Source organism: Atta colombica, unplaced genomic scaffold (assembly GCF_001594045.1).
Source record: "Atta colombica isolate Treedump-2 unplaced genomic scaffold, Acol1.0 scaffold233, whole genome shotgun sequence".
NCBI lineage: Eukaryota > Metazoa > Arthropoda > Insecta > Hymenoptera > Formicidae > Atta > Atta colombica.
Genome location: NW_017259331.1, coordinates 39,584 through 56,324, shown reverse-complemented (window position 1 = coordinate 56,324; position 16,741 = coordinate 39,584). Strand labels below are relative to the sequence as shown.

General features: G+C 32.0%; 1 protein-coding gene across 1 annotated transcript; it reads left to right on the top strand.

The window, feature by feature from the left end:
* Nucleotides 1–57: 57 nt before the first annotated feature.
* On the top strand, nucleotides 58–13,164 carry LOC108688412 (protein big brother-like). Its single transcript, XM_018194656.1, has 3 exons — nucleotides 58–329; nucleotides 2,389–2,580; nucleotides 12,359–13,164. The coding sequence occupies exons 1-3, from the start codon at nucleotides 153–155 to the stop codon at nucleotides 12,770–12,772; spliced, it is 783 nt and encodes a 260-aa protein (XP_018050145.1). The 5' UTR covers nucleotides 58–152; the 3' UTR covers nucleotides 12,773–13,164.
* Nucleotides 13,165–16,741: the final 3,577 nt, after the last annotated feature.

Genomic DNA, 16,741 nt, shown 5'->3' with positions numbered 1-16,741 from the left:
GTATATATATATATATATGTATATACAGTATTATATATACAGTAGCAAGTAACGGTAGTGTCGTACAGTCCAGTCGACCTCGGTGACATCCGCGAGGAGGACGAGGAGATAGTGTCGTCCAAGAGGTCCGGTACAAATCCGCGGCGTCGAAGATGATGCACGCAATGAGCGAGCATGCAGGGGTGGGTGTGTTGCCGTTCGACGGAATGGGCCTGTACGAACAGCCGCGGCCACCCCGGCTTGTCTTCAAGATGCCGCGCGTTGTGCCCGATCAGAAAGCCAAGTTTGAGAGCGACGAGCTGTTCAGAAGGTTGAGTCGCGAAAGTGAGGTGAGTCCATAGAGGAAAGATACGTAAAATACTGATACGTTAACATTATTAATGTGTACCGAGAAACACTCGTTTTGATAAACACATAAAAAAATAATATCGAATGTACGATATCTTTGATAGTGAAACGCAAAGTGAAGCGAAAAAGTGCACGTCATGAGTTTTTATAAAGAAAACGTTGAAGGAACTTACTTGGCATGTTACTTTCATTTTTATAATACTCAACGTATGCATTAAATTGGATTCCGTTTGTAAATATGCGAGCTGTACAAATATTACAGTCGATAATCTTATTATATATAACGATTCTCCAATTTATGCCCATTTCTATCAATGTAAACTTTAAAGATTAATTTTCCCTAGTGAGTTAACTTTAATTTTGATTCAATCAATGTAAGATTAATTTTAATTTCAGTTTTTATCCTTTTTATCCTTTTTCATTTACCCTTTCTCTTCTTCTAATTTCTCCCAATTATTAGAATCGAGAGAGAGAGAGAGAGAGAGAGAGAGAGAGAGAGAAATTAGAATTAGAAAAAGATAAAGAATGAATTGAATCGACTAATTTTAATCTCGATTTACTCTTCACTTTTTTCTAATTCTTAGAATTAGAAAAATTAGAATTAGAAGAAGATAAAGAGTAAATTAAAATAGAGATAAAATCAAGAATAAAAGTTAATCTTGCATTAGAACCAGGTCCAATGTACATTTCTATTAATGTCAATTAACATTAACTTCGGATTCGTTTTAATTTTATGTCCTATTCTAATTCTTAGAACTAGAAGAAAATAAAAAGTATATTAAATCAAGAGTTAATCTATATTGATAAAAACGGCCTAAGAAATAGAAAAAGATGAAGAGTAAGTTGGACCAAGAGTGAAGTAAATCTACTTTAGTGGAATTATCCTATTAATAGCCCATTTCCACCAATGTAGATTTAATCTCAGTTTAATTTACTTTCCAGCTTTTCCTAATTAATATGTACAACTAGAAAAAAAAATAAAAAGTAAGTTAAACATTATAAAATCAATCGATATTAATAGTAATAGATATTAGTAGATAGTAATAGATATTAGTCTTCAAAGACTATTTTGGAGAATATTGAAACACTAAATAAAAATAATAATCCAAACGGAGAGGTTTACACAACACTTGTCATAATTACATCGATGTAATCGTTGCTACATTAGTTCCCAGAATTAATCACTTTGTTTTGAAATCAACTTAACGTTGATTACTATTCGCTTAATCTCGATCGAATATCTCGATAATCTCGAGGAATATTTTTCGAATTACATGGCGTAATGCGCAGTGAGAAATATCGGGACAGCAAAGGATTTTCCGTCGCTTGCCGACACAGAATACGCGATGCCGTAGGAATGTTGTCCTTTCTTCGAATTTGTCCAACTGCGGATCACCCACGAGTAGCGAATTAGTATTCTATGTTCATTTCATATTTTAACAAATCTTCGAAACAGAAATTTTTGAAGTGGGAATTCGATCGAAATTCCGATACGTTTCTCTCGATGAACATCGTTAAGTGATTCATCAATATTGAAACGATAATAAAGGGACATGGAGATTTTTAGTAAATTGAAAATAATGAATTTTTATTTAAACATTGGGAAATTATTAAAATCATTGACGAGTTTTATCGTTGAGAAATTATATCATTGAAGAACTATAGGTATATGTATTATTTGTGATCAGTGCTTGTGTATTTTTTCGAAATCATATGCGAAGAAATAATATTAATTTTAATGATTTTTGCTATAGCCATTAAAAATATAGTTATCTACATATTAAATCTAATAATAAATCTAAATCTATAATATATATACACTGAATATAATAATAAATTTGTAAAAAAAGTAGGTGTATAATATATAAATATAAATCTAGAATTATATACGCAACTTAAAATTCAAATTAATTCACATTAATGCATTTTAATGATAGTTTTACATTTGTTAAACTTGAGAAAACATGTCATACATTAATATGTATTTATGTATATTGCTAATTGCTATGTATATAGCGATATTTCTGTTTTTTTTTATAGGTAAGATACACTGGTTATAGAGATCGGCCGATCGAAGAACGTCAAGTACGTTTCCAAAATGGCTGTCGGGAAGGCCACACAGAAATCGCATTTGCGGCAACAGGCACCAACCTCCAGCTTGTTTTCGGCAACGCATCTGGAAACTACCCTGTCGATCCCAATGACTGTGATTTTGATAAGGAACACGGCAAGGTAAATGAACATCAATCTTCTAAAACCATCTCGATGTTTAGAAATGGTTTAGGATTCTCCAGATCGATTCGTTATAGAAATTGATTTTTTGCAAAAAGATTGCTTCGAAATAGCCCTCTTACAATTAGTTAAAAAAGAAGCGATTCCTTACAAAAAAGATTGGTCTAAAATAACTTCTTTTAGTTAGAAAAATCAATTTTTTGCAAAATAAATTGGTTTAAAACAATTTTTTAAATTATGTTTGAGAAGATTGAAACATCCCTTTTGGAGATCGGAACATTCCTATTTCGATTATCGTGGACTTCATCCCAATGAACCGCAATCGATTTTCAATCATTTGTCTTTGCCATTCATTCTTAAATGTCTTGTCATAAAAGTTTATATCAAAATTAATTAATTATCGAAAGAAATAGAATTCACATCGCAAGAAAAATTCCTTCTCTGCAGAAAAAGGAATAAAAAGCGTCGGCTTCGAACTTAAAAGTTTGAGAATTTGAAAATGACATATTTTTCTACGATCTCAGAGTATCCTTTGCGTAAAATTCATAAATATTACCAAACTGGCGAGAGAACGGACGATCTCCGTTGCCTTTCAGCGGGAACCTTCGACCCCGACAGCTCGAATCTTGAAACGGTGGTTCCCGAATATTATCGTGCGGTCGTAATTGGTTCGTACTAGCGGCCAAATTAGGGACCGTTACAGACGTAGATGCTCCGCAACCTTTCGAATCTGTAATTTAGTATCCGTCAGTATCCGGCCACCACTTCTCGAACAATGGCGCCGACGTGTCACCCGCGCATCCGGTCCCAAGAATTCCTAGAGCACCACGGGGGTCCATTTTCAACCTGGCCCAATTTATCTTCATGTCGAACGAACGAATTTGTTGTCCGTGAAATTAAAGGACTTAGAAATCAAAGGGCGATTCAAATAACGACTGACGTAACGACGGGCATGTAGCGTTATTATTAGTACGATCGCATGGAAGAACTTCTACAGTTTCTTTTATTGTTATTTTCTGAATTTTTTTGAAATTTACAATTTTTATGAATTTTTTTCCATAATTTGATCATATAAATAATATTTTAGAAAGAGTATTCGATTTTCCTAAAATTTAGAAAAATTCCGCAAGTTAAGAAACGCAGTTTTTAAATAATCGATGCAGTTAAAATAAAAAAAAAACGATATATTGTCCTAAGATTGCAAAAGCTCGATCGGGCTTTCTCTTTAAATTCATCAACTAGCAACGCCGACGCTGTGGCCGACGCCTCTCGGCGTCGCCATCGCGATCGATAGCAGCGTCGTCGCGACGCCATTTTGCAAACTGCGCGCGCTGCTCTTTTCGCGAATGTCTGGAAATATTCCGATTACTAAATAATTTTAATTAATTTTTTAAATAACTTTATTCGTAATTTTTATAAGTCTTTACATTATATTTGAAAAAAACAATTTGTTATTTTATTTTATATATTATAATTGTAAGTTTGTATTCTTCATGCAAATCGTTACAATGTACATGAAAAATCCATCAAGAAATTATCCAAATCTGGACATGGATTTCTTAATTTATTTAAGGTCGATTTTTTTCTTAACAAAATTTTAATCGTATTTTTCGAAACTTCTAGAAGTATATTTATACTTTAAATATTTAAAGTATCAAGTATTTAAACATTAAATACCAAATAAAATTCTGTTAAAATAATTTTAATTTTTATTAAATTTACAATTAAATGAAAAATAAAAGAATCAAGTTATCTTATTCATATTTTTGAAGTTTAATTATATTCATCATTGCACTTTTGAAAAAATACAATAAATCTTGCACTGTCAACTTGAATTTTCTTCAAGATCGGGAGTCGTTCTTTCGCGTAACTTTGTTATAACTCGTAAACGATAGGAAAGTAAAAGCCACGTTGCTATTAGTGAACACTAGCGGCAATTAGCGCCATAGAAATCCGTTAAACGCCGCCAGATGCTTCGAAGCCGCTCTGCCAGTCACACAATACATAATGGCTCATAAATCTCTCCGTCTCTCGCAAAGGTCGAACAGATAGTCCTAGTAACCTGTTAGAACTTTCATAGTTTCTTTGTTCTTTCTCAGATTTTCGAAATCCGCAGTTTTTGCGAATATTTTTTTCTATAGTTTATCCATGTAGATAACATTTTAGAAAGAGAATTGGATTTTCCTAAAATTTAAAAAGTTCTGCAATTTTTTTCATGGTTTTTATAATTTTTAAGTTACTTTTTTATTTTTAAGTTACTAAATTCTTTGAAGTGAAATTTAAAGAGTAAAAACTGAATTAGTCTTGAAAAAGAAGGGATCAGTTTTTAATATTTAAAAATGAGATTTCACTTTCCAGAGATTCATTCTAAAAGTTTTAAAAAGTATACTCTTTAAATCTCGTGGAATAAAATCTCTCTCGAACAGACTGAAAATTTAACTTGTCTTGAAAAAAGTGTAAATACGGTCACTTTTGTTCAAAAATGGCAGATTTCCCACTCTTTTTAAAGTGAGATTTACTCTTTTGGAATGATTGGAATGAGATTTACTTCGAAGGAATGAAATCTCAATTCCTTTTTTGCAATGAGGTTCCATCAACCCTGCATGATATTACTCTCCAAAAAAGAAATTAAGATTTCACTCCTTTGAAGTGAATCTCATTTCAAAAAAGTAAATCTCACTCTAAAAAGAGTGAAAATGTGCTATTCTTGAACAAGAGTGATAATATTTTCATTCTTTTTTCAAAATTGGCTCAATTTTTACTCTTTTCAAGTGAGATGTCTCTTCACGAAATTTAAAGAGTATATGTGACATATAATACGAATCCAATTAACAATTAAAAAATAATTAAGAAAACTAAGAACTATTATAAAACATTTCACGTTAATTATATCGTTAAAAAATGTAACACTTCATTGTTCACTTATTACGTTATTTACGACTCCACAATTTTTCTTGACCTTACGGCCTCTTTCGTATCGGGTCTCCTTTTGCAAAGGAGACGAAATGGAACGGAAGCGATTCATTAGATCCTGCACACGGAGCGCGGCATGTTGTTTACGGGACGACCCGCTTTCTTTTTGTTTTAATCGACAATGAGCAAGGGAATAAAGAGTGGCGCGCGACCACACGTGCCCTCGTGCATTGTGCCTATATCGTCCTGTCGAGCGACGTAATAATTAAGGGAGAGATTTTATTCGCGATCAAGATAAACGCGTGATAGAGAAAGTGCGTGCGGTGCCTGATAATGACGATGCTTTTAACCCTTTGCTCAGCGAACAGAAAAAGAATGAGAGAAAAGAGAGCTGATCCGCGTAATAAAGCTATATACGAAGCCCACAAATCTTAACGTTAAATTAAAAAAAAAAAATAACTGCACTGCGATATTATCTTTCGTCGCTTTAATATTGAGTCTAAAATTAATTTTCGAAATGGAAAGATTTGAGAAACTCACACACACACACACACACACACACACACACACACACACACACACACACACACACACACACACACACATACATAAACAAATGGATAGTTAAAATCAGTCTAAAAAGTTCAATTAAAAGAATGCAAAAAAAGTCAATTGAAAAATGAAAAAAAATCGAGAAAAAGTAAAAAAAATTGCAAAAAATTAAAAGTGCAAAATAAATTTTATTAGAAATACGAGGAATGTACGAAGAAAAGTGAATTTTACAGAATCCCGAGAATGATTTTTTGGGAACTTTTATGTGTCCTCAGGTCAAGATAATGCAACGATTGTGTTTACACTTTAGTTCGCAGCAGGTCGTTATTCAAACATTGTCTTGAGGGACCACAGAATTTATAGTCGGAAATGATCCCGCGGAGACACACATCACCGTAAAAATTAAACGTATAGAATTGGACCGAAAGATAAAGGACGATGCGCCATGCTGACCATATGCCTCTAACACACGGTTTTTTTTTATCATTGACAAAACGTTAACGGGCCCCAATATAGTGGACCAGGCGCAAAAAGGCGCTGCTGGTGACGCCCATCGAGAAACAAAAGGGCCAGTGAAATAGCCGATCGTTTGTCTCGGGGATATTTAGGTATATGTTCTTCGCTCGACCGCCCTTGCCGATTTTTCACCCCTTTTCTCGCGGCGCTCGCTCGTCTCTTTCTTCTTTTTCTGCACTCTTGCTTTTTCTGCTCGCTAATGCAAATGAGAAAGGGTTACATGGTGCCGGCGCGTTACAGTTTAAATATCGCCTATTACAACGATCCATTATGCAACGATAATGATCGTCACGCCCGTGTGGAGAAAGAGAAAAACAAATGTTGCCGACTGTTCTTTCCTCGTGAGAACGAGGAAGGCGACGGTGATGACTAATGACGATGTTGTATGTCGTCCACTCCTCTCCTCGCCAATAGTCGTCGTGACGACTTTTTGCGCGTCTCGTTGCCGCTCGGAATATACATATTTTGACGATTCGTTTCGCGATGCTAAAGATACAAGGCGAAGATATCATCGTGATTATCCAAGCAAAACAACATGATAATGTTAATATGATATTAAACTGAATCGTGACTAATTAATAAGTGACTTTTAATGATCATTTTCTAACTATTTTGATGTTATTTTAATGTCATCATGATTTCTTATTTTACTTTGATTACGGAAATATGAACGTCATCACTCCAATTTGAAATGGTAAGCGCACGATTTTTAAGAAAACAATTATATGTCGATTTAATCTATTTGAAGAATATTCGTATGAGAATTTTACGTGACAACAATTTCTTTCGAATTTTATTATAAGTAACAATATTAGATTAAACAAGATATATATGAATAAATGAAATAAGTAAGAAAATGCCAAAAAGACAAGACTATATATGTTGGTGTTTAGTAATATTGCTATGTAAATTTTTAAATCATCTTTTAATTATATAAACTGTGCACCGATTATTGTTGAACTTGCAATTACAAATTGAAATAATAATTTTATAAATTAAATTGTTCATCGATTTGATAGTAAAAAATATTATTGAGCACCAATATCTAGCTTCGATTGTATTTTGGCGTTTTTTTATTTGATTTATTATAAGTTATGTTTGTTATAAATAAGTTTCGCTATTATATAAAATAAAAAAGATATAAAGTTGCAGTCTTATTTAAAAATATAATACGAGTATATAACATGAATATAAAATTCGCGATATTCTTACGAGGAAACGGTAAAGGACGTGTGTTATAAATATTCTTGCATTGGAAGACTCGGCGTATTTTCCTGCTTATGTTTCATACTTATGTTAATATGCACATCACGTAAGATTTAACGCATAATAATATTGCCTTGCCTTATCTAGAAGCGCATTAATATGCATAAGATTGCGCGGAAAAGAAACCTTTCTGTTGGGAACAGGAACTACTTTTATCGCCTCGCATTTGTTGCGAGATAAGAATGCCTTGAGATTCAATTTAGACATAAAGGCATGCAGGAAAGTCAATTTCAATGTAAACTAAAATAATCAATTCCTTAAAAAAAAAAGAGACATTAAAAACAATTGATTGTTGTAATTAAATTTTAATGGGTAAATATTTTTAAATAATCGTTAATAAAACATATGAACAGTAATTATATGTATTGTTATATTTGTAAGTAACTAATAATACTTAATGTATAATATTATATAAAATTATAAAAGTTGTTACTTAAGTTACATCAAGTTACGGGATTACATTTTATTTTTTTTAATTGTACTTTTCTCCAATTTTACTTCTGAATATATTTTATGAATAATATATCTGGACTTTTAAATAAAAAATCAAATTCGTCATGCATTAATTGAAAATGATATTTCATATTTATTATTTTTACAGTTAAAGGATAATTTATGTCCTTAATTTGGGACAAAATTTGGGATACGTGAAATAACGAAAAATTAAAATTTAGAACTGTCCCTCTTAGTTTTGGATGGTTGGTTACCTTAAATTGTAAATAATTATATTTTGTATTTTTAAAAAATATAACATAACAATTGTTTTATTGATACGCAAGAAAACGAGAATTTTTCAAAAAGTGGAAATCCAGGACTCGTAGTTCTTTGAGAGCAAAGGCCGCGAGCGATTCGATTATGGAAAACATTTAAGATCCCGCCACCCCGCGTGGTTGCTCCCCACGGCTCGATTATTACTGCATAAAAATACGTCCCGTGGTGCATTGTTGGCGAGCAGCTGTAAGTGCTGTAAGCGAAAGAATGTAACGAGATGTAACGTCGATTTATATCCACCGCCGGGGTATTCGTTCGTTCGTTCGCGTGCGCGACTCACGTCAAATTAATTGTGTTTTAAATAGAATCTGTCTATATATTAAAAATCCAACACACATTTTAGCGACTTGAAAAAAAAAAACAAACGAACGGTAGTATGGCAAAATATGAAATTTTTTTTATTCGAAAATTTATTCTGTATATTTTAAAAATAAATGATATAACTTTATGATTTATTATTTGATATCGGTATTTAGATTTAATTATTTGTGAATTTTTAATTGCGAACAATATTGATGATTTGATGATAAAGTCAGTTTTGTTATTAAATAAGTTGATGATATAAAGAATTGTTTTCGCTATAAGAATTAACCCTTAAATTATTTTTGTACTCCTTCCTTAATAATATTGATTTTAAAAATATATATATTTGAAAAAATACAGTATTATAAATAATTATATTATAATTAAAATAATTATATCGTGTAATAATAATAGAAATATGATATCATATGATATGTTATCTATATTATATTTATATATCTGTGTGATATAAATTTCTATATATACCTGTATCTCTAAAACATTTATCACCAATGTTATAAATATTGAATTACGTGTTAAAATTCTTGATTGTTAAATCGGAAATTAGACATTATATACACGTGTATCATTTGAATCTTTGACTCATCTAATTCGTTGATTGCCGCCGTTCGTTATGTCGGGATTACAAAATACGGTCTCAACTGGTTTTTCCCGAGCGTTCTTGACCTCGTAATAATATCTGGGCTCCGCGGCGGGACCGGAAGTCGGGTCGTTTGCCAGAAAATAAAATAACACCGTGTTGCATCGTCGACGCAGAACCCGGTAATCGTCAGCTTTTCGAGAGCCTTCCATTAGACTTTACTCGGAAAACGCCGCCTAGTAATTTCCAGATTAATTAGTAGACATAAGTAAAGTCAGGAAAATAACACAGGTAAACAGATCCAGATGCTTGAGATCGTGTAATTTTACAATAACATTTCTACAATTTTATATTTTTACAATATTTCTTGCTTTTTTCCTTTTCATTTCTAATAAATAGTTTAATATTTGTGTAATTTGCATAATTACTTTGTAATTATAATTTGTTCTAAAATTATATATATTCTAACTTTTGGCAATTTATCATATTAAATAAATCATTTTTCATATATCCGTCATATTACAATGAATTTTTTTTCCTGCCTTAAACTCTCTCTGCATTAGAACTGTAACTTTCTTTCTCACTTTAGCCAAATATTAAACATGTATTTATTTAACTTTAAATTCCAAAAGTATACTCTAGCCATAAAAAACATATTTAAGATAAATAATATATAAAAACAAAGGCTCCAAATAAAATAAATCATCACCATAAAAAAACTTATGAATCCCAACACTGAATGGAAAAGTATAATAAAAGAACATGTAATGATGATTAAGATTAAATACAGATGTTTCGATTTTTTGTTATACCAAACATAAATGTAATAAAGTCAAATTAAAAAAAAGGAATTAATACATCAATGTGTTAAATAGAATCTCTCCGACATTATACAAAAACATTATAAAAAAAAAGATTATTCTTAAATCGACCATAATACGCTCATATAGAATTAAAAATATTATAGGCTTGTTTCAAAGATTTTAGTCTTGTAAATTTATATTGATGTAAAATTTTTTATTGAGCAAGTCTTGAATTGAGTACAAAGTAATAATATATGCATCAACATAAATTCAGTCAAAGACTATCTTTGAAACAAAATTACAATTAATATTTTTGCTTATACATAAGCATACTATGATTGATTTGATTTAAGAAGTCTTTTTTTTGTAGGTTTTTAAAAATACATCGTATGATATTGACTGACAATTTACTAATCTTTCATAAAGATTGCAACGAATCGAAATAATAATATGCGAGATAATAATACTCGATGAGTTTTTACGGCGGCTCGTGCAAATGCCATCGAGAGTTACATTTGCTCGTAATTGACTTCTTATAAGGAACATAGCCTCGCCTCTCTCAATCTCATTTTTCCCTTCATCATCGAGACGAACCGCGAGGCCTCCTCGTACCTTCCAATCTGCGTAATCGTTCTCTGAAAATAAGAAACACTCACCGTTGTCGGACGCGATGGAGAAGAGGTTCGAGGAGCCGAAAGAACGGAGGGGAGGGGAAGAGAGGCGTGATTGAAACTTGCGGGTCGTAGAGCATGTAATGGAGCCTTCTTACAACCCACGCCGACATGAATTTTGCAAAAAGAAAGATCGAGTTGAAACGATCCGATGACGGCTTTGAGAAGAGATGCGTCTCGTCATTTTCTCCTGTAGACTTCGAAGAGCAATTTGAATATTGAATATTCCAATATCATTCACGATAAAGACATTTTGACTTAAAAACTTCAATATTAGTTAAGTTATATATTATAATAGTACTGAATTAACTCTGAAATGCCTTTCCGGTATGTCATTCGATTTTTTTTCAACGCTTCTTTCATTGCTCATCACTTTTTTTTATTAATTGTGTTAGCCATGTATCATACATCAGTGTATTATTTTCGGTGTTTAAGTTATATTTAACTAGCTTAGATATATTTAAAAAAGTTTATTAAATTTTAATAATAATAATAATTATTAATAATAATAATTTAATTTTATCTGTATAGTACTAACTAAATATTTACACAATGTAAACATATATTTATTTAATACAAGAATTATTAATTTAATTTATTAGATTTTTTTATTGAATAAATATTATTTACTGTAAATAAATACTTCCTTAGTATTATTTAAATTAACAAATATTTATTAAAATTATTAAAATAATTTCTTTTTCAGTGTATGACATTGTGCTACTAAAATAGCTATTAATTATTTTAATTGATGTAATGTATGTAATGATGGAAATAATAAGTTGCTAGCCTCATTTTGATAAAATTATTGAAATAAAATCGCTTTAAATTAAATAATAATTTCGATAACAAATAGAAAAATCGAATTATTAACCCTTTAAATTTTCGAATCTTTTCGATCCTAACATCTGTCGTAATGGACATTAATTAGACGGCAATCAATAACACATTTTAAGAGAAGAGAAAATATATTAATGACTCATAATAGACGTAAAGTTTTATCAAGTTTGCGCAAGATATATATTATCAAATATGTCATCGATTTTTTCTATCTGCAATAAAAATTGGACACCAAAGAAATTATTAATCTATATTGTAATGAATTATTTATTATCATTATATTTATTATCATTATTTCAATATTGAAAAATCTGAATTTCTCTTCTATTCCCATGCAATTAATCCTGCACCCAAGAAAAGATGTTCAACGTAAAATAATTTTATCTCAAAACACATCCCGCTTCAGAAACTTCTTCAACATCAATACCTCAAGTTTTCCATTGATCCCATCCAAGAACATCCTAATCATCCATCAGGACCCACGTGACATCAACAACGAATTCATAATAACTATACGTTCCGCATGGATGGCGATGTTCCAGGTACACCTGCGCTCACATTTGATCATGAACGGCGTGTGCGTGAGGTGGCGGGGTTGGATCGACCTGGAGCGACTGGACGGCGTCGGCTGCCTCGAGTACGACGAGGAACACGCCGCTGAAGAGGACGCGTTGTTACGTGATCAGCTCGAACGTTACAATCAACGACTGCGCGATTTCGAAGAGAAACAACGTACCTATCGGAGTGGACCAGCGTCGGCTGCACAACCGCCGCATCTTAATCATCACTATCATCACGACACACACCATGCGACCAGCCACCATCATCATCATCACGGCCACCATAGCCGGCACGTGGGTGGTGCAGGTGCCACCGGTGCCACCGCGACTGGTATCGAGCCTCACTTGCCTCACCGCCAGGATCCCGAGATGGAAGTGCGATTGCGAGCCTTCTGAGATCCGCGCAGATCCTCTGATTGTTCCCGATGATGGTAAACGACGAAAAACCTCTTGACGATAAGTCTCTTTTGATCTCGGTCTCTTGAAGTGACTCCTTTAACGCGAAATTGCGATTTTTTTTTTTTTAAACGATACCGATATTGATGCCCAACTTCCTCACCTGTTCTGCAACGTGAACGAGCGTGTCGCGTCTGATCTGTAACGAAAAGATTATTAATCAAATTTAGGTGATAGAATTGTTGAAGGAAAATAATCTTTTCGTTACAGTTCTCGCTATTAATCTATATTACACAAACAAGTGTGCAGCAATCATAAACCTGTTACATATGGATTGGCAATACAAACAAGATTGTGTTCGTACTTCTTTCCTTACATTATGTTCAGAAACATCCGAGTGCTTCTGTATCAGTTTATCTTTGTTTAACAATTCGAACACAAAGATAAAATTATACATAGAAGCATTCAGATAGTATTTTTGAAGTTTTAGAAGAATCCGGAAATATATTTCATGCATGCTTGACATATACTATATATTTAATATGTTTTATTAATACGATTGATTTATATGTTTAGATTCAATGAATAATTGAAGGCAATTCATGATTCTCTATAATATATCATCTTTTATTCTGATTTAATGTTAACACGCCTATGTTTAACTGACATGCTCTATTTCTATTTTATATTTTGAGAAAGAGAAGCATCTAAAAATATGTTTTTTTCACCTTCTCTAAAGTGTTTTTTCTGCAGAAACTAGCAATTGCCAGTCCATATCTACAAGGTTCATGGCAGCAACAAATTCGGAGGCTGCGATAATGCATTTTCACGTTTTCGGACTGCGTTTGTTTCATCGCGCAGCTTATTTCACGGAGAAAAATGATTTTGCTGTAAACGCAAAGGGATTGCAAAATTTAATTGCCAAATTTGTGTGCTGTTTATAACATTCAAATTTGCATATTTGACAAATATTTTGCATTTGTTGCGAATATAAAAAAGAATAAATATTTGTTGCACCTGCAAATAATTTGCGATCTCTATATTTGCAAATGAAATTTGCCGTTATAGAATTAGCGTTGTCGTAGCAAAATTTTTCTCTTCGTGTTCCAAGCCATTATTGCCGTCAAATTTTGTGATACGCGAGCTTTAATCTAAAGTATCGGCAAGTTTTCGAAAAACTATGATGTATCCTTTTTTCTTGGTAACTGTAAATTCGCTTTTTACAGCATGCTTTTAACGGTCGTTAACGCAGCGATAATTGGCTTTTATTAAAGTACACGGTCAGTTTTAAATATATTTATATATAATAATTGCATGAATATCGTCTTGAGGAGAACAAAGAGAATTTTGCTTTTTACCGTTGAACAAATCGATTGACGAAAAATCGATTTTTGCGACGTCACGAATTAGAAAGTAAGATCCTACTACGAAAGTAGGATCCTAAAATTTCCTCTTGTGCAACAAGAAAATTATTCGACGTCACATAAAGCGTTATGGGATACCCCATAAATTTGGCTTGTGTGAGCCTGGTAGTTTCCGTCGGCCGATATTATTTATTTAATTGTTCGTCAAGGTAAACTGTCGTCTATCATGATCCTGCGTACGATTTTTATGAACTTCGCATAAAACGTTATCATACGTTTGATTAGACGGCTTGATATAATGATTATCTCAATGAATGTTGTTGTAGTGTCGGTTGATAGTTAATTTTGATAGTTATTTTAGTAAAGTCATATAATTTTGCGAAGTTATATATATAAATATATTATAAACTGGCCTATGGTAATACAAAAAACTATTGTTATATAATTATATAATTATAGACTTATATGATACATTTTTTTTTTTAATGAAATTATATGTATATTTAACCTGAATACTCGCATACTACGCAATTATGTTTTGTGTAGGTATATTTAACTCGTAATTCAAGTCTTAATTTCGTTATTCAATGATTCGATTTTTAAATTTTCACCGTTAATATCGTATTTGAAAACGATTTGAAGTGAGTTATCGAATATACCACACCTGTTAAACTCCAAAATGAAGGAGGCTTTTTCGAAGGACATTGATGCGCATCGTTTTGTAATCAAAATAATTTTATCGGATCTATCAAATGATCACTCGAAGATTAAGATAAAGCACTCGTAACACGTGCCTCTTACATTTTGATTCTGCAAATTTTCAGCCATACGACGTCACTAATATTTTTGAAAACATGTTAAATTGGGCCTTAAAATAACGCTGTCGTTCTACAATCTAATTAAAATGATTAATATTAATCATTTGTTCAGTGATTCATGATTAATTCTGTCGCAGAATAGGCATTTTTGCGCCAGAAAGCGCGACAATTTGACATACTGTTTTAAATAATATTCACTATTTTAATGATTTAATATTTGAGTATATTTTAAAAAAGAATACATACATCAATGAATTTATCTTTTCAAGTAAATATATCTTTTTTAAATTTGGTTTTACTGAACTATTAAAATTTGACATTGATTTACCGTTTGATTTTATTGACATTACTGAGACTGTTAGGTTTTAATGTAATGGCATGACCCTTTGAGGAAGTGTATCTCTGATCGTTGGGAAAATCAGAAATCCAAATTTTGGTAAAAGGTATCATCGTTTTCCGCTGCTAGAAGACGAGATCGCAGCATCCGTGCGAAAACGAACATCATGAATTTCGTGTCTAATCGTAATGACTATTCATCAAACGAATGACGACTCGCCAATGACGAAATACGTGTGAATCACGATGATTCCCGAGCGTTCGGCTAACGAATACGATGAATCATGTCGATCGTTGTGTCTGCTTACGTTTCACGTTTACGTTGGGTACGCCATCGTCGTAAAGAGGAAATTTTTGTTATAATGTACATATTTGTAAAGAGTTTATAAATTAAAGATATCATTTGCGTCGCATTATCCGCCTGTTTCGACCTGTCCTTTCGCTTACCGAAATATCCTGCGTAATCACGAAGAGTAGATTAAGATTATTAAACATATATAGTTTAATATGCATTTTCTTCAGGTCACGTCAGTATTATTTTACTCATCGAATTTTTACTGTTTTAAGTGATACGAAATAACTGCCATAATTCGTTCCATTATTCTAGAAATTCATATTATGTATTACAATTAACACAAATAATATCAAAAATTCATATTATGTATTACAATTAGCACAAGAAGACTTCTAAAGATCTGCATCGTTTAATCTATTCCCGTATTTTTCTTTTATCATTTAACATTTCTTATACATGCAGAAATAATGTTTTTAGGACTCGTTCGAAGAAATATAATACGTGTCTAATTCAATCAATTTCTGAGAAGTTCTATGATCAACTTCATCGAAATGACGCTACATTAAGGAATGACAAGCATTTTTCTGAGTCGATCTTCTAAACAACCAGTAGTCCTCCATTAAAAATGATAAAATAGTTTCGCCGCATATCCATTATTTCGTTGTTGTATTCTCAAAAGTGTCAAAAGAAAACTTACCTTGACGTGAAAATGCCTTTGTACTTTTTCCAAAAGTTGGACACACACGAAGAAAACTGAAGGAAAGTTTGATTTGAGTTCCAAGGACAGAAGTGAAATTCACAAATTTCTATTAATCATTTCTCTGTGACCTTTCTTTTAGGCGTCCTTGAACGTCACTCGAAATATAACCGAGAAACTGGAAAGTCTTGGTTTGAAGAACTTTCAAAAAAAGTAAAATCATTGTTATGTCATGCAATCGAAGCGTGAACTATTTACAATGAATACAGTGACCTCGAATAAAACGATCCTAACATTTCTCAATTTCTATAATATTTTTAGAAAGAATTTCGTCATTATTTAATAATAATTATATAATAAATATTTATTGACGGATTCAGTTTGTCAAGCTATTGTTGCACTGCAAGAGAAACTTTTTTCACATATGAAAAGATTGATTATTAAATTACTATTGAAATT